At 41.5% G+C, this 22,416-nt stretch overlaps 2 protein-coding genes across 16 annotated transcripts in view; one reads left to right on the top strand and one right to left on the bottom strand.

The window, feature by feature from the left end:
• ARHGAP21 (Rho GTPase activating protein 21) overlaps positions 1-22,416 on the top strand; it is a 108,014-nt gene that overhangs the window by 52,912 nt on the left and 32,686 nt on the right. For 5 of the 6 annotated variants that reach the window (XM_081163122.1, XM_081163121.1, XM_081163123.1 and 2 more), the window contains 3 exons: positions 12,277-12,369; positions 13,112-13,190; positions 14,813-14,867. In XM_081163122.1, the coding sequence (XP_081019248.1) occupies positions 12,277-12,369; positions 13,112-13,190; positions 14,813-14,867 (227 nt within the window). Of the gene's footprint in view, positions 1-12,276; positions 12,370-13,111; positions 13,191-14,812; positions 14,868-19,528; positions 19,639-22,416 lie in introns of those variants that run through there. The other variant, XM_081163124.1, reaches the window with a different exon arrangement.
• LOC308569412 (uncharacterized protein) lies at positions 6,457-21,896 on the bottom strand (the record flags this gene model as incomplete). Of its 10 annotated transcripts, XM_081163359.1 has the most annotated exons (8): positions 6,457-9,026; positions 10,355-10,435; positions 11,307-11,469; positions 12,589-12,723; positions 16,513-16,619; positions 19,310-19,398; positions 20,816-21,029; positions 21,131-21,215. In XM_081163359.1, 5 exons carry the CDS (start codon positions 20,818-20,820, stop codon positions 11,458-11,460), a joined length of 348 nt encoding a protein of 115 aa, XP_081019485.1. In that variant the 3' UTR covers positions 6,457-9,026; positions 10,355-10,435; positions 11,307-11,457. The 10 variants fall into 10 exon arrangements, 5 of the variants coding, with proteins under 5 accessions (XP_081019485.1, XP_081019486.1, XP_081019488.1 ...); XM_081163360.1 differs by lacking the exon at positions 20,816-21,029 and having other exon boundaries at positions 21,202-21,896; XM_081163362.1 differs by lacking the exons at positions 20,816-21,029; positions 21,131-21,215 and adding an exon at positions 20,359-20,411.

Raw genomic sequence — 22,416 nt, 5'->3', positions numbered from 1 at the left:
CGGTTCAACTTCCAAAATGTTCAGAAACCAAGGCGCAGCTTCCGATTGCGCAGGTGCACCGGAAACAATACCGGAAGTTGCACCGGATGTTCGGCTTCCAAAAAAAGTTCGGAAACCAGAACACTCACTTCCGGTTTTCAATCGTTTGGGAGCCGGAACGTTCAACTCCCCAAGGCATTTGGGAGCCGAGGTTACAACTATATAACCAATGAAACAAGTCTGTTCTTTAATTAATGAATGTTTTACCAAATGTATCTTAAATATTGGGTGTACTAATTTAGTGATGTATTTTATATGAAATTTGTAGATTGGCTTTTCCATGCCAGTTGCACAGGAAGGCAGAATTATATGAATATGTAAACAAGTATATTGTAAAATATAACTGCATCTACTACTGAATTTAGTGGTTCTTTACCTATCAGCAGGTACAAAAATTGTAGCACGGACAAGGTACGGCTTTCTGTATACACCCTGGTATGTAACATCCCCCAAACCCCTTAAACTTTAAAAAAAATTAAAAGGGGAAAAGAACACTTCATGAACGAACAAGCTGATTCTCCTCAAAGGTCATATAATCTTGGGGACAATTACGTTCCTGTTGAGAAGAGGTAAATAATAATAATAATAATAATAATAATTTATTATTTATACCCCGCCCATCTGGCTGGGCCTCCCCAGCCACTCTGGGCGGCTTCCACAGAAACCAAAAAACACTAAAATATCATACATTAAAAGCTTCCCTGAATAGGGCCGCCTTAAGATGTTTTCTGAATGTCAGGTAGTTGTCCATCACCTTGACATCCGATGGGAGGGCATTCCACAGGGCGGGCGCCACCACCGAAAAGGCCCTCTGCCTGGTTCCCTGTAGCTTCGCTTCTCGCAATGAGGGAACCGCCAGAAGGCCCTCGGCGCTGGACCTCAGTGTCCGGGCAGAACGATGGGGGTGGAGACGCTCCTTCAGGTATACTGGGCCGAAGCCGTTTAGGGCTTTAAAGGTCAACACCAACACTTTGAATTGTGCTCGGAAACGTACTGGGAGCCAATGTAGGTCTTTCAAGACCGGTGTTATGTGGTCTCGGCGGCCGCCCCCAGTCACCAGTCTAGCTGCCGCATTCTGGATTAGCTGTAGTTTCCGAGTCACCTTCAAAGGTAGCCCCACGTAGAGCGCATTGCAGTAGTCCAAGCGGGAGATAACTAGAGCATGCACCACTCTGGCCAGACAGTCAGCGGGCAGGTAGGGTCTCAGCCTGCGTACCAGGTGGAGTTGGTAGACAGCTGCCCTGGATACAGAAGTGACCTGTGCCTCCATGGACAGCTGTGAGTCCAAAATGACTCCCAGGCTACGCACCTGGTCCTTCAGGGGCACAGTTACCCCATTCAGGACCAGGGAGTCCTCCACACCTGCCCGCCTCCTGTCCCCCAAAAACAGTACTTCTGTCTTGTCAGGATTCAACTTCAATCCATTAGCCGCCATCCATCCTCCAACCGCCTCCAGGCACTCACACAGGACCTTCACCGCCTTCACTGGTTCTGATTTGAAAGAAAGGTAGAGCTGGGTATCATCTGCATATTGATGGACACCCAGTCCAAACCCCCTGATGATCTCTCCCAGCGGCTTCATATAGATGTTAAAAAGCATGGGGGAGAGGACGGAACCCTGAGGCACCCCACAAGTGAGGGCCCAAGGGTCTGAACACTCATCCCCCACCACCACTTTCTGAACACGGCCCAGGAGAAAGGAGCGAAACCACTGTATAACAGTGCCCCCAGCTCCCAACCCCTCTAGACGGTCCAGAAGGATGTTATGGTCGATTGTATCAAAGGCCGCTGAGAGATCCAGCAGAACTAGGAAACAACTCTCACCTTTGTCCCTAGCTCGCCGGAGATCATCAACCAGTGCGACCAAGGCAGTTTCAGTCCCATGATGAGGCCTGAACCCTGATTGGAAGGGATCCAAATGGTCCGCATCCTCCAGGCGTGCCTGGAGTTGTTCAGCAACCACACGCTCAATCACCTTGCCCAAGAATGAAAGATTTGAGACTGGGCGATAGTTGGCCATACTGGCCGGGTCTAAAGATGGTTTTTTAAGAAGCGGTTTAATGACCGCCTCTTTCAGCGGATCTGGGAATGTTCCCTCACAGAGGGAAGCATTCACCACCCCGCAGAGCCCATCGCCCAGCCCTTCCCGGCTAGCTTTTATAAGCCAGGATGGGCAAGGATCAAGGAGACAGGTGGTTGGTTTCACTCGTCCAAGCAGCCTGTCCACATCCTCGGGGGTAATGAGGTTGCTTTCAAATATCTTCCTGGATAATGCTAATTTATTTATATGCCAACCATAAAATGGTGTGTGAAAGTAGGATTTGGCATAACCTTTCTCTGAATAATGCTGAGATTCCTACATGGATCTTCAGGGAAAATTTAATTTCCTAGGTTCCCTGGCACTATGGCAGCATTCCTTGGAGAGCGAGGGGAGTTCTTTGCGTTGGATTACAGTCAGTGCTGAGAAAAAAAATATGTTGTCATATTGCTAGCCTCAGGCTGATTGCAAGAATTATGAGTTGTGGAGATTTGTATTTAAAACCATATAATAACAACCTTTAGAAACGTCATTAGGCAGGATTGGATAGCCTGGGGTAAGAAAAATAGGAGGTAATGTGGGAGATAGAGAGTTGTCGGGGGAGGGGACCTTTGTGAAATGCATACTGTTCTCTTGTTACCTGGTGGAAATGCCATTGTCCTATAAAGACCCTATATTATGAGTTTGGAAAAAATAATAGCAACATTTTAGCTTTGTCCATACGTTTGTAGGACTTGGGAATATTTAACTTTCATATGCTGGTATTACCTTGGTGGGCTGTGAGGTGCGTAAGAGCATGGAAATATTGGCAGGTGAATGTGAAGGAAGCCTGTGTACTCAGGGGATTAAGAATAATTCAGCCAGACAAGAGTGGAGGAAATAAATGTTAGGATGAGTCACATTTCAACTACTGGTGGAATTACCTTTAAAATGAGAAAGCGGAACAAAGGAACGCGAGAATTAGAAGTATAAAGTGGAAATCCATGCCCAGCCACAAAGACGACATTAACTCTTATGGAAGCTAGGTGGACGAACATTGAATGGGCTAAAGAATCTTGTGATTTGGGATTTGATGACTTAGGGAATTAAGTGAAGGTCAGTAAAAGTAGTGTGTGTTTGATTACATTGGGTTGGATCCAGATTTAGTCACACCTACAGTAGACCCATTGGAATAAAAGTTTGCCATGATTTTTATGGTCTAGTCCAGGCACATCCAACTCCCAAGAGACTGTGATCTACACCCAGTATAAAAAAAAACTGGCAGTGATCTACCCGTTGTCATTGAGGATTGTTAGAGCTTTTTGGGGGGAGAGCAGAGTTGTTGAGTTTTTTGTGGGGAGAGGAGAGGTGTAGAGCTTTTTTAAAAGGGGAAATAACATCCCTGGTCTATTCTAAGCATGACTTAAGTCTGAATCCAATCAATATTTTTTTTTTAAAAAACAGCTTTTTCCAAAGGAGCAATATGAATTCCCAGGAGACAGCCATATACTTTGATTAATATTTCTGTTGCAGCCATTTCCAGTGCCAGACAGTTTAAACCGAAGAGTAGCATGTCTTTAGAGTAGCAGGACATGCTGTGGGAGAAACGGGACAAATGCCCAGCTACATACACAGTTTCCCCTGAATACACAGCAGTGATAACTTTTGGGGTCGTGACCCATGTCCTAAATACTTTTTTGTGCTGTCTGGCCTTTACAGCTCTTTATTCTTTTTTTTTTTTTAAAAAAGAGCTTATTCATTTTTAAATGATGTTTTGTTTTACCAGTGTTCACTGTCTTTAAATTTTATGATACCACAGTATATAAATGCTGTTGTCTAGAATACTTTATATCCAGTATATGTAGATCACCTATTTCTTTATTAAGACAATTGACAACTCCTAAACGAAGGATAGTACAGTGGTACCTCTACTTACGTTCACCTCTGGTTACGTATCCTTCGGGATAAGTGCGCGGCAAACCTGGAAGTATTTTTCTGGGTTTTGCCGCATGCGCAGAAGCGCTAAACCATGCCGTGCACATTCTCAGAAGTGGCACCTCCGGATACGCACACCTCGGGATCCCACTGGAGCTCCAGAAAGGATCCCGTGCACAACCGGAGGTACCCCTGTATTTATTATTTCTATATTAACACAAAATAAATACTATCCTTCGTTTTGGAGTTGTCATTTATAGAAGCATGGACATCTCAAGAAACCCTTTTAAGGTGGAAGAACAGATTGGCGTAACTCAGAAAGTAGAAAAGGCCTTTTCTCTGAGTACCATAAATAGCTATTTTGTGTTGCGGAAGTAGCTATCCGGGTGCTAATGATCAGTGTGTGTCATTCTTGAATAGCTTAGCTAAGAGGGCAAGCAATTCACATATCAAACTAATTTGCATTTATTCCTGCAGTGCCTTTCATACATTATAGGTGTGGGATAGAGTTAGTGTGAATAATAGTGGATAGGATCGCAGAGCTTTCTTATCTGTGAAATTGCTGCTATGGTTCTGTTTACATTATATGCAAAGGAGCCATCTAGTGCCAACCTCTTTAATGCAAATCTAAGCTGAAATATTAAATTCTTTAATAAAAGTTGAGGCTGTACAGCGCTTTTGACAATGACTGGAGCTATACTGGGTTGGATCTGGGGCAAGCTAGCTACTTTTCGTTCCCATTGAAATCTGTGGGACTTAAGTTAAATGGGTTCCTTAAATCTGATCCTTACATTATTCCAATGGGAGACAGTCAGCTGATCAAAGTAAGTATTGAATATATACCTTCTCCTTTCCGTTTTGGCAAGTTATTCATTTGTCCAAAGATCAAAGTACAGGTTTTGAGAAGCACACACATAAAAGTGCATGTTTACAATAAACAACCAGAGGAAGCTCTGTTACAAATTTCCCCACATAAAATTTACTCTCTTATTTGTCTCCAAAGTGCTCTTTGTTGCATCAAATCACCCACTGAGGGCTGTTTTGTTGGTTTTGACTCATGACAGGGCCTTTTCAGTGGCAGTTCCCCATTTGTGGAATGCCTTCCATAGTGAGGTCTGTCTGTTATTCTTGACTTTAAGAGAAATTTAGAAAAAATCCTGTTTATGCAGGCATTTGATGGCTGAAGAACACTGTTCCGAGCAATCCTGAGAACGTTTTAACAATGTTTTAACTGTTTTTAGATTGAGTTTTAACTGTATTAGAATGCTTTAAAAAATTATTCCTGTGCTGGCCGTCCTGGGCTTGTTTGGGAGGAAGGGCAGGATGTAAATTGAACGAACAAACAAACAAATAATAAAGAGCAGTCTTGACAGCTGATTTTCAGTGGGAAAATGCCATCGGATTCAGATCAGAGACCCTATTACAGTCTTTGCTTCTGAAAGAAAGAGAGCTGCTTATTATAAGCACATAGTTTGACCCTAACAATGCTTTGACACATTGCAGCCAGCCACTCGGGTGCAGATAATTACCGTAACGTACTAGGGACGTGGGTGGCGCTGTGGGTTAAACCACAGAGCCTAGGACTTGCCGATCGGAAGGTCGGCGGTTCGAATCCCCGCGACGGGGTGAGCTCCCGTTGTTCGGTCCCTGCTCCTGCCAACCTAGCAGTTTGAAAGCACGCCAAAGCGCAAGTAGATAAATAGGTACTGCTCTGGCGGGAAGGTAAACGGCATTTCCGTGTGCTGCTCTGGTTCGCCAGAAGCGGCTTAGTCATGCTGGCCACATGACCTGAAAGCTGTACGCCGGCTCCCTCAGCCAATGGCCAATAAAGCAAGATGAGCGCCGCAACCCCAGAATCATCCACGACTGGACCTAACGGTCAGGGGTCCCTTTAACTTTACTAGGAAGATACAGAGATTGCATAAGTAAGCTTCTCTCCTTACCCCTCCTCCCCCTCCCATGTGTAGGTCTTGACTTTCCTGGGTATGGGGTGGGATATGAATATATTGTGAAAACGGTCTGACTGCATAATCTTCAATTTAATGTTTAAATTGATGAAGCTGTTGGCATAGAAAATTCAGCTTCTCTGGAGATGTACCAGTTGGCTCCCAAGTGTGTGCATGTCCACCATCAGCCTTAACATCATAACATGTGTCAGTCCAAGAGCCTATCTAGTCCAGTATTGTGTTTCTCATAATGGTCCATGATAGGGAAAGTCCATAAGCAGGATACAAGCACAGCAGCCCTTACCTGCTGTTGCTCCCCAATGACTGGTATTTTAGAGGCGGGCTGCTCATTGATTGAGGAAGTAGCATACAGCCACTGTGCTATGAGCCCCGCAGCATTATCAGGATCAGGCTCGGGTTTGCAGCTCCTGATCCAGGAATAGGAGGAGGAGGAGGAGGAAGAAGAAGAAGCAGAAGGGGCACTGATTTGTGGGAACCAAAGTTGGTGGTGGTGGGGGGCTCTCCCCATTGCGTCTTGACTTCAGCTGCTTCTTAAGGTTGAACAGGGATCCTCTTCTGTTCACTTTCTCCATGCATAATTTTTACAGGGGGGGACTGCATCAGCCATTTTGCTGCCCATTTCCCCAATCTGGAGATACCCTTTCAAAACGCCTTGCAATCCTTTTCTTTACCGTGTCCTGAATAATTGATGCCACCAGCAAACCATTCACGGACAAGTTATTTTTATTAGAATCACAGAGTTGGAAGGGAACACGAGGAGCATCTAGTCCAACCATCTGCAGTGCAGAAATATGCAGCTTTCCCATACCAGGATTGAACCTGCAACCCTGGCGTGATCATCAGCACCACTCTCTGACCAGCTGAGCTATCTAGGCTTAAAAGCACTGCTCCCAGTACAGACTTATTTGTGTTGGGTTCCACTTTTTATTGGTCCTCATCCATTCAGTTATCGATTCTAGACATTCCCTCACCTTTCCTGAGTCAGAGGTAAAAGAGATTATTAAGTTGGCCTCTGCTGCTCTGTGGCTAAAGGGCACAATGCTGAACAAAGAGGTCCTTGGCTCCAGTGCTGCCATTTCAGGGCATTTTGTAAAACCGGCTTTGTCCACATAGCATTGCTTTCCTGTAATAATTTTAATCTTTACCTGCTTTCCTGTAATAATTTCACTGCTGTGTTGATCTGAAACCTCTCACAGTTAACGTCAGTCGGAAGATTTTATCTGATGGCCCTGATGTCACTGTCTTGGCAGTTGTTTTATTGAAAGAAATTTAATAATGTGGAATCAGTATTTTGAAGGCATTAGTTCTGATATTTAATTTCCTGCCTGTCTGCAAAGAAGCAGTCGCTGCTTAAGGCGGGTCAGTTTTTCTTTTCTTTTCTTAAATGTATGTATGTCAGAACAACTATAGTAACAATTTAATATGACTGGTGGGAAAGCACACATGTGGTAAGGAAACACAGCTAGAGGCTTTGATGATCTATTTCATTTTAGTTGTTGCAGTAATGTACAAATGCAGCTCTCCTGAATTCAAGCTGTGCCTGGAATAACTGAGGGCTGCGCTTACCCTGAATGACATTTAAGTCAATGGGGAAGCAAATAGTTATGTATATTTTTTGGGGGGGGGGGAAGAAAAATGACTGAATAAAACCTTTCTCAAAGATTTAACATATCACAAAATTGTACAAGGTATATGATAATGGTTTCATTCCATTTCAAATTATTATCCGTTAATTTTTAGTACATTATTTTAAAAATGCTTTTATGGGATTGTTGTAAACTTTGTAGCTAGGTATTAAGTTGCATAGGTTAGATGAAGCATCCTCTTTTATGACATCAAGGAGTGAATCAATTGTGGGGGTTTTATCTAAAATTTAAGAAGGCAGATCCATTAGATCACACATTTTAATCATAATGAAGGCTAGTAATAATGTGTTAAAATAAACTTCAAATTCTCAGAGATGGATACATTTCATATATTTATGATGAACTGAGTTATACTTTTGCTCTAGTCTTAACAGATAAATGGTTCGTGTACAAGTTGCTTGTGGCTTAATCATTTTGAGAACCTAAGAAATACATATAGTTTTTCCACTTAAGTAGAAGAGATTCATCTTACCTAGTAGTGTGCTAACTGTAGATAATCCCCGCAAGATATTTTTGGCACTTATCGCTCAGTGTTCTGATACTCTTGTTCCTTCCAATTTGCCTTCTGATTTTTGTGTGGCGGTATCCATAGCAACTACCATCATTTCAATTTCCTCTTTTCCCCTCTATTGGTGAACACTACTCATGCCATGTGAACTGCTAAGTCTCATCTTTGCTGCTGCTCTAGTCAATCTGTGTGTTTTTTACAGAATACATTGGAGCTGCTCCATTTTCTTGAAGAGCAAACCATTAAATTAACTGTCTAATTGCAATTTTTTTCTGCACAATGAAGCACCTGGGTATACAATATTGTAGATGCCCTAGAGTTTGTATGAAAGGCTTGTACATACTATTTTTTTTATTCTGTCCAGACTAGGATTAAGTCTCTTTTATGTCCACTTACTAATCTTTAGCTGGTGTAACAGTGTATATTTCCAGTAAAACCATAGGCTGAATGCATATTTATTTCAGATATACGAGATAGGAGGAACTCGGGCTAGTATCATGTCATATGAAAGGCAGAAGCTGCTCCCCTCTGGCATATTCTGCTCATTTTATTCATTTAGAATTTTCCCACCTGAAGTCGTTGTTCCAGAAATACTTGAAGGGGAAAAGAGAGAGACAGACAGACAGACAGACAGACAGACATCATATCATTGATATGCATTACCATTTCAAAAATTAACACTATAAAAGTACAATATAGACATAGTTAACAAAGAGGTGGTTGCTTCTGGCATCACATACGGGGCCTTCTCACCTGACAGATTTGGGGGTATCTATGAAGATACCACTGGGGAAGGAGTCCCAATGTTAAGAATGGTTGAACACATTGGAAGGCACACCCACCTGAGGGGCCCACTGTGGATCTTCCAGGGACCCCAGGCGACCACTTCCATCTTGCTATTGCTGCTTATTCACCTGCAAGCGATGACAAGCAAAGTGAGAAGGCGCATCGGTTTCCACGCTTCTTGCCCTCTTGATGGTTCTGCATTTGCAACAAATTAGTGTATGGCACAGTATGACCTAGCAGCTGTGGTACGTGCCTCTGGGTAGCTATGTGGCTTTTTTTCCAGAGAGGGGAAGACAAGCAAACAGGCAACAGTAACGTCAAGGAAGAGGTCCAACCGCAAACATGTTTTCCAGTGCCCCCAAATCTGGAACTGACACAGGTTGCTATAACTCTTAACTTGATGCACGTGGGGCTTTTTGACTTGTTTATATACCATACCCTGCAAACGTTCATTTATTTCTTTATGGAATGTCTAAACCACCCTGCATCAAAATAGATTCTAGGGTGGTGTGCAATTAGTTGAAAACAAATATCATAATGTGGAGTTTCAGAAATGTCATCACTGCCTCCCTTCCTTTGCAGTAAAAGTCTTTTATGTTGAGGTCTTTCTAAACAGTCTGGAATCATTTTCATTTTCTGCATGCTTTCCACCCTATTACTTCATAGCTATAATTACACACACAAACACACAAACACACACAAACACAGAGAGGGAGGGAGGGAGAGAGATCTGTTGAATAAAGTACCAAATCAGAGTCATTCAAGGACTGGGACCAGGGATGCGCTCCTGTTTTCTCTCCCTATTTCTTTTTCATAAATAACAGTTAAGCTGTTAGATGTAAGCTTTGTGGAATACTGGCCCCCGGCTTTCTAGATTGAAGGACATAACAATTGCTGGAAGTCGGTAGACCCAGTAGAGCGGATACTCCTTCATCGAACATTTGGCAGAAAAGTTATTCTTGTTGATGCTTCTCTCTTTCAGTAATGGTAACTAATCAGAGAGATTTCTGCTGCCTCAGTTGCATTAATGACTTCCTTTCAGTGCTGGTGCTACCTGTGCAAAGTGAAGCTTCTTGTCTCAGGCAGCAGACACGGGGGACAGTGACAGCAGCTCCTCAGCTATTCCTCCGGAGCCCCTTGGCCATACCCTTCTGTTGCAAAGCTGCGTGGGCCATGGTGCTTGCTCGCCCTCTCCATAACCACCCTACTGTCCTCAAGTGTAGTGGAGGACCCTACCCATTGCTTGAATTATGTGTTTGCTTTATAAATGAAACTGCATCTTTTTTTAATGAAGTCCACTGAAAAAGGAAATTTCCAGAATGTTAAGCCAACACGGTCTTATTAACTGAGCATTATTGCATGGCTCTTTAGGAAAAGAGGTCATTATTTCAAACCTTTGCAGATGCTACTACGTATCTTGCATAAGCTTGGTTGTAAATAAACAAGTCTGAATTACCGATATTTAAACTTCTCCAGATCCTTCTCTTGGGTTAATTCCTCTAGTTACATTGTTGTTCCTTGTTCTGCTCTTCATATCCTGTGCTCAAAAACAATATCCAGAAACATTGACATTCACAACAATAGAAAATCCCTTCTAACAAGCAGTTGTTAAACTCTTATATTTGCTAGTTGGGTACTTCACCACCTGAGATGATCTTCATAGTTTCCCACTGGTATATCACTTCTTAGAACAGGGTGTGGAGAAAGTGGATACAAATAAGTTTTATAACCCAGCTCATAATTCTTTAACTTGGAGTCATCTTATGAAATTGATTGACGTAGTTAGGACTGGTAGGAGAAAGCCCTTCATGCAAGACATAATTAAGTTATTTGATTGACTGCCCATGTTATGATGGGTGTTGACTAGCTTAGGTGGCTTTTGAAGTGACTAGACAAATTCATAAGGATAGCTCAGTCACAATGATGATTAGCCATGATATCAGGCTCAGAGACCATTTGCCACTGAATTCCAGTTGCTGGTGAACAACCCTGGGAGGAGGTCTTCATCCTGCTTCTAAGCTTCCTGGAAGCAACTGGTGGACTGTTGTAGAGCAGGATAGTCTGATCTAGCTGGACTCTTACTTTCTTAATCATATTCACTTGGGTCAGCTTCCCCAGACTACGTGGATACTGTAGCTTTTTATTTACTCTTATTTCTCCCATAGAACACCTCAAAAGATCTACCTTGCCATTCCATTCTGTTGTTCTATTGTGCATTGTTCTTTCTTAGTGGTTTTGGTTGGTGTGGTTTTTTTAAGTGCAAGGAAGATAAACAGCAGGATTTGATATAATTTTGGAATTCATCTTGCTGTTCAGCAGGTTCCATCAGAAAATGTTAACATTTTCATAGAAAATATTAATGAATAAACTCAGCCTGGTGTACTTCAGTAATATTAAATAATACTTACCATTTCTATAGCACTTTCATAGTGTTCAAAGCATTTCTTATGTGTCAGGAAAATTTACAGCAGCACTGAAAGACAGGCCAGTATCATTATCTCCATGTTGTAGGTGAGGAGTTGGGCGGAAAGGCAGCATAGTGAGTTTGAGGCAGAGGACTCAGCTATACAGCTGCAAAGAAAACGTTTTAAATGTGTTGTAAAGTGCAGTATACAAATGTGGCATTAGATGGCGACAGTGAGCTATGCCAAATTCAATGTATTTTTCAAAACGTTTCTTGGGTGGCCACTGTAGCAACAGGATGCTGGAACAGATGGACCTTTGGCCTGATCCAACAGGCCTCTTCTTATGGTCTTATGGACACTTTTTCCACATTGGCCCTGTGAGCTTTAATGTGCAAAGATTTTGAACCACTTCTAATTAGTTTTGCCAGAAATATTACATATAAACATCCTAATGTAATTGGCTCTTGATTCCATTGGCTCTTGAGTCTGCAAAGTTTTGGCAGTTTTCGGAATATTGGTTATTATATTTGTAATTATGATTTCACTATGTATAGTCACGAGATCCCATTAGAATAGGTGAGGTATGAATGGCGATGAAAGATGGTACACACAATACAGTTGTGAAAAATAAAGTTTCTTGTGCCTACAGCTATTCCCAGAGCTATTTTTCTAGAAAAAGAGGTGCCCAAACTCACCTCCCTCGCTTTCTTATAATGGCAGTGGCACCCTCCTGAGTTCTGGCGGGGGGGGGGAGCCCTAGCTCTACTAATGGTTTTTACAAAGACGGCTCAAATATTTTCCATGTATCTGTAAAATATGTCATGTTCTCTTGCTTTAAACAGAGCAGATGCTAATTCTCTGATTGTCAAATGAATTAAAATCATTTGAATCCTATTACTTAATATAAAGAAGAATGAGGTATAATTAATCTTTCCAATCTCTCGTAATGACTGTATTTGTAATTTTCTTTTAGGGAAGCCACGAAACAGATTGGAGCCGATGGACACCATATTTGTTAAGCAGGTTAAAGAAGGAGGGCCTGCTTTTGAAGCGGGATTATGCACAGGTAACCGTTACCTTACCTAGACATATCTGATTGGCTGGGCTGGTGTGATGTCATGAGTGTTCCAACTTCCAAGGAAGTTGTCAGAGTGTGTGTTTATGTAAGGAAACAAAATTTTTAATTAGTTGGGAGTTTCAGCCCATTCAGCTATTACTGAAAGGTTTGGGATTCGGTTGTCATTATGGAAGGAAGATGTTATGTGCTGAATCCAGACCTGATTACCTGTGGGTGGGACTCCATCCATGGGATGCTCTGCTGAAGGCAGTAGGATGGTGTGATTTTTGCTGATCCTTTCTGCAGTCCCCTGTAAAGATGCTCCAGAGCACAAGGGACCAGTGTGGGAGGTGACACTGTGGTCTGCAGGGGGAACAGGAAATCAGTAAGAATCACTCCTCCAGTGGGAACCTCTGCTGAATCTCAGTCCCTTCCAAAGATAAGTTTGGCTCCAGCCCATAGGGTTTAGAAAGTCATAAATGGTTCACATATTATTAGAAAAAGATGGAAAGAGTGTCATTTGTGCTTTCCCTGCTCCTCTTATAATATGTAAAGTAGGGCTTATGAATGCATGAAGTTCCTAATTAAACTTGTGGATTTCATTCTTCGGGATTATTTGTAAGTCACACATCTGAAATATTTCTGCTTTGTTTTTCTTTGTAATACTTGAACGGGTTCTCAGCTTCCGTTAATGAAGAAAACAGTGGTCTGGATATATCTCCTTTTTTCTGTGTATTTTTTTTCCCTGCAGGTGACAGAATTATAAAAGTGAATGGGGAAAGTGTTATAGGGAAGACATATTCTCAAGTAATTGCTTTAATTCAAAACACGTAAGTATGGGTGTCTGTAATCTGCATAATTTTAAATTCCATGTAGTTTGTTTTGAGAAAGGTGATTGGTGCGTGGTTTGTCTGTTTTTACCAAGATAATCAGAATCATAGAATGAGTAAAAGAAATCCAGTTCAACTCATTCTGCAGTGTAGGATTGGCCAGCCTTTGACAGAACCAGCAGGGCCTTCCATCAGCTGCACAAGGACTGAGGTGACCTCTGATGATTTTCCATCCCCTTGTAGCTCCTGCACCCCCAAAACTTAAGTGGCACATTGTGGGAGGTGGCACAGAAACTGCATGGAAGAGGGAGACTCTCAGAAGTTCACCACAATCCGTGTTCTACTGACCAAAGCTTTCTGAGATGAAACACCTTCCATCCAATTGGAATACAACCCATTGAAAGTGTAGGGATGTGCTGTGGATAATGTCATTGTGAAGTTTTTTATTCTTTTGATACTGAGCCAACTTTGACTGAGCAGCAGATGTAAAAGTAAAAGCAATTAATTCATAGGACTGCACCTCATATTATGTTCAATCTTTCATATCCATTCTGTGGGTGACATTTCATATGACCATACTGCAGGAAGATAAAGCTTGTTAAGAAAATGGCTTATAACATTTCCATAAAGGCTTGACATTTGTTGGTATTATTCCATGAGCAGTTTAGAATGTTTAACAATTATTTAGGAAAAGTTATTTTATTAGCAGCTTTTTGGTGGTGATGGGAAATTGTATCTAATACTGTATTTGTTTCTGAGAATGTTTTGCTGATAAATATCTGTACCTGACATACACAGGGGCTGTGTCTGAACATCACACTAAACCAGTGGGATGAGAACAAGCTGCAGTAAGCCTTGGGCTTGTACGCTTCCCCACAACCACTGATGAAGAGCAGCTTGGAAGTTTTTGCTTCCATTTTCTGTTAACCACAGTTTATCATGATATCTGAATCTGGACAAACTATGGATTACAAAACATGCCAACTTCAAACCATAGATTATGAAAATAGCTTGTTTAACTGGAACCCTAGTTGACATTAATCATATTTTGGATTCAGATGGCACACTAAACTGTGGTTAACCAAAATTGGAAGCAAAAGTTTCCAGTTTCCTCCTTGCAGCCCTACCAGCAACATCTGGAGAACCAATGTTAGCTCCTTGCCCCATATGTAAAAAATAACCTACATGGATAATCAATCTCCATGTAGGATAAAAGTGTCCGTATTGTTAGGGGTGCAAGTGTATTTTCTCATAGTGAGTACATGAATAAGACAGGCTCTGTGCATATCAGCTACTTGATCTGTGTGCTTTTGATTCTAAAAACACCTGTGCCGCACATTATAAGTGGCAACTGACGTATTTTTTTCCTGCATAGAAAATTCTAATTTTCTTAAAGGGAAGCAGTCATGAATTTGAGGCATAATTTGATGGAGAACAACAATCCATGGGAGTAAAGAGGAAAGTGAGCATTATATTCAGTGCTGGTTGTTGAGAAAGAGTGACTACTGAGATAATCAATGTATCTCTTTATATGTTAGCCAGCAATTAAATTTCCTATCAATTGGTTAGTGCAGTATTTTATTTTTCATTAATATACCAATATGTTTCTTCCTCTCTCACAGTGACAGCATGCTAGAACTTAGTGTGATGCCAAAAGATGAAGACATCCTTCAGCTGGTAAGTTATACTTCTGAAATAGAAACTAAAGTAAGATGGCCGTAAGCACCCCAGAAAACTTTTGGCTCTTTAACCAGGCTCTTGAGTAAGCTGAATTGCTGAATAATGCTGCTACTACTATAGTTGTAATGTCCATGCCTTCTTTTCTTAATTTGTTGTTTCATTAGTTCTAGAAACACACAGGGTAAAGAATAAGCATACAGTCGTATATTGGTTCTCAAATGGAATCTGTTCCGGAAGTCCGTTCAATTTCCGAAAACATTCCAAAACCAAGGCGCGGCTTCTGATTGGCCGCAGGAGCTTCCTGCACTCAATTGGAAGCCGTGGAAGCAGCGTCGGATGTTTGGGTTCCAAAGAATGTTTGCAAACCGGAACACTCACTTCCGGGTTTGCGGCATTCGGGAGGCAAAACGTACGAGTACCAGGGTACAACTGTATATGAAACTGTATATGAAATGAAAATGTGGGGACGGGGAGCCTTCCTACCCTTTGAATTCTTGAAGGAACATATACCACGAACCACTGAAATGAAGTTAATAATAATAATAATAATAATAATAATAATTTTTATTTATACCCCACCCTCCCCAGCCAAGGCATGGCAATGAATAAAATCTAAAGCCATGCTCGGATCTGAGTTGAAGGTGGAAATACCTGTGATGATAATCTTCAGCAAAAATGGGTGCACAAAGGCCAGTAGTGAATGAGCTGTTATTCAAGCAAGAAATTAAAGCTCATTTTAAAAGTTGGACTGAAGGAACCCAGTCAGGTCCCTCTTTACTCTGTAAAAAACAAAATTTTGATTTTGTTTTGTTTTCTGTCAGGTAAGCATCCACTTGAAAGTTGGATACAAGTTTCATTGCTTTCACTGGGACTTTGTTAAAAGGAAGGGCCAATTGTCATTCTCTTAATGGAGAATGTGTGCATTCAAACCCACCTCTGATTGGCTTCAATTTTTCAGGAATTCATACAAGCAGAGGTACATAGAGACCTCTTCCTTCATCGCATGTTCCTAGCAAGGAGAGAGCTAATTGCAGCCACTCTTCCTTGCCTTTGCAGCAGTGTGAATTCATTTTGGATTAAAGTAGTTCACTGTGCTAGCTCTATTTCTTGTTAATTCGAACTAAAATTATTATGGCCTTTTCAGTGAAGCAGGACTTCAGTATACTGTGTTAACTGGTTTCAACCACAGAGAACAAGTGCAATGGGGAGGGGGGGGGAGAGAAATGAGATTACTTTGGCTCTTAAATTAGGAGGTGGCATCATATGCTTTAAATTTGAATGCTTTAAATGTTGACCCAAAGAGCTAGAACTGGACCAAGTTATAGGTAGTAAACACCAGGTTTTACTGCAGAAATGTTTGGTTTGTGTATTAAATTTCTTATATAACCTTTTTCTAAAACAAGACTCAAGGCATCTTACAACAGGTTCTGGTATACCATATTTTTCCGTGTATAAGATACCCCCTATTTTGGGGGACTCCAAAATAAGAAAACACCCCTCAGCACTACCCGTGTATAAGACGAGCCCCAATTTTAAACCTAATTTTTTGGTTAAAAAAACCCCCTAGTCTTATACACGGAAAAATACAGTACTTTGAAATTAAAAACAAAAGCAATATAACAACTAAGGAAATAAAGGTTACCTCATAATGCAAGAGGACTCTTATCGAAATGTAGGATAGATGTTGGGACATTTTAAGTGGACTTTTTTCATAGGATAGCATTTCAAGCATAAAATCTTGTAGGAAGTCTGTTTTAACAGAACACATGAAACATTTACAGCAAACCCAAATTGAGCATTTAAAAGGGAGGAGAGGGGCTAATAATGCTTCTCCTTAATTATCAAACTGCAAGTAAATGGCCTGTATAGGGCCCAGCCATACAGCTAGAAGCTGCCAGGAAAAACCGCAGTAGTTCTTTTCCTTGTTAAGACATCCATTACTCAGAAGCAATCCCTCCTCTTTATTAAATGCTAGTGAAAATGGATGTTAATATGATTTAGTTGAGGCTCTTATTGTGTGTCTTGTGTACATCTGGTAACATGCATTTCCCTTTATACGCTTTAATAGCTCTACACTTAGGCTTGCTACCTGAAGTGTAAATCAATCCTCAGAGTGAATCTATGTTTTATCTGTAATAAAGGGGATGATTTATTTATTTATAGAACTATTACATTTTGTTTAGTAACTTTGTTAGATGCCTCTTCTAAACCAGGGCTCAATGTGTCCTACAGTTCACTGTAAAAAAGAATGTGGAAGAACTCTGGGTATATTTTAAGACATGGTGGTGAAATAGAAAGCAAGGTGGACATGTACAAAACTATTTAATAGACAGGAAAGGAATGATACATTTTAAACTGTTTAAAAAAGTTAATAACCATCCAGGTTTGTTGAAGAACACTTGTTGCCTGCAAAACTGATAGATGCTTTCACATCACCTTGCTGAAAGTGATATTGCTTGGATTTAAGGTTTCATTTCAGCAAATTAAAGGCACATCTTAGCATTTGTGGTTTTAAAATAAAGTGCTGAAAACATGACCCTAAGGGCTATTTCCAATATACAGTGGCACCAGTCTGGCCTCTTTGAGTAACATAGGTATTATTGTGGGGATTTTCAAAACCAATGGAAATTACTTTACTTTTAAAGATGACTCTGCTCAGCTTTTATGTGTCTTACCAAGACTAAAGTCATTCTCAAAACAGTAGAAAAACTGTGTCTTATCTTTTGCTGAAATAAACTGTTGCAACAAAATGAAGAAAGGGGAAACAGTTTGTTGAATGCATTCTTCTATGTCACGGTCACCACTCTTTTATTGACATTAAAGAATATGAAGTGGAAGGAAAGGATTTTTCCTTTGCTAGACACACTATGGTTGTGCCCATTATTAAATGAATGGATTCTCATTTCTCAGTTAGGTTACTTGGTTTTCCTAGATCGCAGAGGAACATCTATGCTACATTCCTATTCCTTTAAAATACCGTATTTTTCGCTCTATAGGACGCACTTTTCCCCCTCCAAAAATGAAGGGGAAATGTTTGTGCGTCCTATGGAGCGAATGCAGGCTTTCCCTGAAGCCTGGAGAGCGAGAGGGGACGGTGCGCACCCCCCCCCGCCAGCCCCAAAGAGCATATCGAAAGGAACCTAAAGCCTCCAGCGCCTTGCAGTGGGCTGCACATTTTGGGGGGTAGTTTAGCACGGGAGGAATTTGAGCTGGGCAGCAGTTTCATTACTTATTCAAAGTGTTTTACCTAGAAATTGTTCCATATGCCTGCTATTGTCATTCCTGAGAGAACCAGTTAGGGAAACTTTGTGCACTCTTGCGAATACATGGTTGCTCTGAGGTAATTGGGATAGCTGTTTCCTCACATGTAGAAGGCTTCAGGTGAACGCACCTTGAACGCACAGAGCGCACCTTGTTTTAGAGGGGGAGAACAGGAAAAAAAAAATTCCTCTTCTCCCCCTCCTATGGTCAGGTGCGTCCAATAGGGCGAAAAATACGGTACATATTGCAGACTCTGCTGGAAGAGAATTGTACCTTTGGCAGATAATAGGCGTTCTCGGTTGAGAGTCCAATTCATATGTTAAAGGTGTGGCATTTCTGCCAATTCACTGATTGCTTTGGGGAAGAATACGCCATCATTCCATGAATTCATGCTGTATTCACATGTAAGGCTAAATGATGGTGTAAATCAAAGACAAGCTGCAGCAAACCTCAAGCTCATAACCCTCCAGGCCCTACTTCCTCTTCTCTTGTGTGACCAAGAGAGACCAAAAACTTCTATTTTTAACTAACCACAGTTCAGTGGTGTGTTTTAACTATAACCTGTGGTTAATCTTAGCTTTTTTTTTACAGTTATAATTTGAAGTCGCCTTGTTTTAGTAAACTGTAGTTTGCACTAACCGAAGTTTGTCTGAGTTCAGACATCACAGCAAGCAAGCTATAGTTAGTTAGGGTTGCCATATCTTGAAGGGGGGGAGGGTGGTCCAAGCCTCTTTCCTCTCTCCCAAAAAACCTCAGACATTTCCTTTAAAATTTAAACCTACCCCCAAATGGGCATTTTGGCCCCCTCAAAAGAGGACATGTCTGGAATTTCCCAGACGTATGGTAACGGTATAGTTAGTCCAAAGCTCCACAGAGGGAAAGGGGAAAGCACATGAGCCAGAGACTTGTCGTCTAAACACTTGTGGTTTAATTAGTGTTATGTGCAAACAAGACTATAGTAAGAAATAGTTCCCTAGCTCTTATTCCCTTCTGAAGCTTTCTATGCAAGCTTTGGATAATTTAAAGTGGATGGCATGTGTTAATCAAGAGGTTTTCATTTATAAAGTCTTAGCACAGGATCACAGTACCTCAAGGACTGCCTCTCCAAAATGAGCCAAATCAGACCCTGCAATAATAACCTGTTGAATCTCTTCATCCAGATTAGGTGGTCTTCTCACCTCCATCTTGTTTGGATTTCATTTTAGTTTGTTCACCTTCATTTGTATCGAACTGCCTCCAGACACTTGTGCAAGATTTCCACCGCTTCCTTGAAATAAGCAGATGGAAATGTGAGATAGAGTTGTGTGTCATCTGCCTGCCGATGTCAGTAACCCAAATCTCTGGATGATTCCTCATCCGCCAGCAGTTTCCTGTTGTTGTTTTTCAAATGGGAATAGAATAGAACCTTGGGGCAACTGTATAAACCAAAGCTCAAAAGCCAGAAAAAAACTTGAGTCTCTCCAGACCCAATCTAGCAAGACATCCCAGAAGAAAACCATGGGTAATGGTACTGTAAGCCGCTGAGAGGTCCATGAGAATCAATAGGTCTCAATTTCCTTATCCATTCCCCAGTGTAAATAATCCACCAGGGTGATCTTGTGTGGAGACAGAATACTTTTCGAGAAGAGATTCAGATTAACTCCCAGGCATTTCTTGAAGACCCTTTATACTAGCTGGCCTATTCAGTTTAAATTTTCTGCGGATTAGGCAGTCATTTTAATGATTGTTTTGTATATTTTTCGTGGTACGTTTATGTTTTGTTTCATTTGTATACATTGTTGCATACCACTTTGGTGTTTTACATGAGATGGGAGTATATCAATGCTTTTATAAATAAATAAAAACCAGATTGGAAACAGACCTAAATCATCTGTTTCCTCCGGCACTCCTTAAGGCCATTTACTACTCTATCATCCTACTAAAAAAAATAAATTAAATTGAAATGATGTATTGGATACTGTGTGATAATTATCAAGGATAGTTGGAAATGCAAATTTGATTTTTTCAGTAAAGGCCTTAGAACTGCCTTTTTTTCGAGACAGTGTGAACTTCCCCTTCCCATCGGTAAAGCATTCACTACCTATGAGGTTTGGGGTGGCAAGTCCATTACTGCCAGTCAAGAAGGGCAAGGATCCTGAGAGCAAGCCCTAGGCCTCAAACCTTCAGATTGCACAAACGGAAAGGCCTACTAGGCCTATAACCCATGTACAATATTTCTTTCCGTTACCAGTGTTTTGAGGCTGGGTGCCTTGAAAGGGACACACCCTAGACGGGTTTCCCCCACCAGTTACTTTGGTTTTTATTTATTTATTCCCTTGTTACTTTGAGGCCTTTCCCCTCCGAGGGTGCGGCCTCCTCAGTTGTGTGTGTTTTAATTGGATCTTGGCTAGAAGCTTAATTTCCGCAGCTTGTTGCTATGGGGACATGCTACCACAGCTGCTCTTAGAAATCTCCAGGTTTTCTCCTATCAGGCATGCTCAGAATTTGCTAGCGTCCATTTCAATAAACGGAAGCAGTTGTGACAGTGAATGGCTGTGTGTCTGTCTGTGGATAAGCTTGCGGCCTTCTGTGGTCTGTGAGGATACGTTTGGTCTAAACAGTTACGGGACCATCTACGTTTTTTGTGCTTTGAACTGTGAAGTCATACTGAATAACTTCAGTAGCATATTAGTGTCCATTAAAACCTCATGGCGTAGTGGGGCAGTGCGTCTGGCTATAATCCAGAAGGTTGGTGGTTCGAGCCCACCCAGGGGTGGCTGTGGGCAGGATTCCTGCATTGCAGGGGGTTGGACTAGATGACCCCCGGGGTCTCTTCCAGCTCTACAATTCTACATATCATTTGGCAGATCCAGAAGCTAGGACGTAGCTGGTTGATTTAGAGGTGTATAAGTCCCGTATCTTCTTATAGCCTCTGTGGCATGATGTGTTTCCCCTGTGCTCCAGATATGAAAATAAATAAATCACAGGTTAGCACTAGTGACATCGGAGAGAGGCAGTACCAGTGGAATGGAGATGTGTAGAATAAGTAAAGGGACATATTTAATCCCCCCTTTTATTTGTTTTAAATTACCTTACACGTGTGGGAGGGAAGAGGGTAAGCCCACCTCCAGCCTGACCAGCATGAAGCCAGCAGGGTTTTGGAAATGGTAGTCACTCAGCTACTTTGCTCCTCATTCGGGAGTATGCCATAAATTTGCATCAAAATCAATAAGACCAAAGTCATTATTAATTTGTCCAATTGATTTTAGTGGGATCCAAGTTCAGCTGATTTTAATCTGGGTTTGCCTCTCTTGTTAACAGTGTGGAAAGGCTTATGGGTGGCCTTAGCATTGGACAAACTCAGCTAATTACTTCAGGGACTGGGGCGGCAAATTGGTGCCTCCCAGGCACCCGCACACTTGCTTCAGATGCTGTCACCCGTTTGGCTTTTTCTGGGGTCACTGGAGTGCCCACCCTCTTCATGCCTTGCTCTGACAAAGGGGGTTCCTTCCCCAGTGATGTATTCTGAGTGAGGTTGCCCGTGCTGCTGCCTCTCATTTTTCATGGTGGCTAGAAATTCCTGTTTTAAAAAATAATTAGAAGCATAAGAAAAGCAGCGGCAGGGCAGGTCCTTTCCTGAGCCACCTCACTTAGAATGCCTCATTCTGAGGAGTGAATCCCTTCCACAGTGAGGAAGCATAGGCAAGCTGCCACATTAGCAGCAAAACTTATCAAAAGTGAGGGGGAGAGAAGAAGAGAGGAGGGCTGGAAGCGGCTTTCCCAGGAGGTACTATGCCTTGCACCAGCCTTGGGAAGACTTTACCCTGTGTACCACAGAGGTGGGAAACCTATGGCTCTCCATTGATTGCTGGACTGTAGACGCTCCTCAGTCCATGCTGGCTGAGGCTGATGGGAATTGTAGTCCACAGGTTCCCCACCCCTGCTGTATATTTATTTTATATTAAGCAGTTTTGAACTTGAAGTTGTAAATTGAATATTTTTTTAATAAAAAAATGCTCTTCATTGACTTTAAAAATAATGAAAATACGGTATATACAAAAATAATTATTTAGAAGAACTATGCTATATTCTGATATACTTTCGAATTTTCTTTCCCTTCATTAATACAAAACTGGTTCATTTCCTATAATTTATCATTTTAGTCATTCCCAGATTATATATATATATATATTCAGGCAGAGCTAATGTGGTGCATTTTTTGTGGTTTTTAAGTAGGGTATCTTGCAAACCTGCAGATTTGGGCTGAGTAGATATGCCTAAATTGGACTAGGGAGGCAGTATTGGC

The sequence above is a fragment of the Podarcis bocagei genome (genome assembly GCF_964188305.1).
Source record: "Podarcis bocagei genome assembly, chromosome: 12".
Classification (NCBI taxonomy): domain Eukaryota; kingdom Metazoa; phylum Chordata; class Lepidosauria; order Squamata; family Lacertidae; genus Podarcis; species Podarcis bocagei.
The sequence above is the reverse complement of the archived record's forward strand: the minus strand, read 5'-3'. Positions and strand labels throughout refer to the sequence as shown.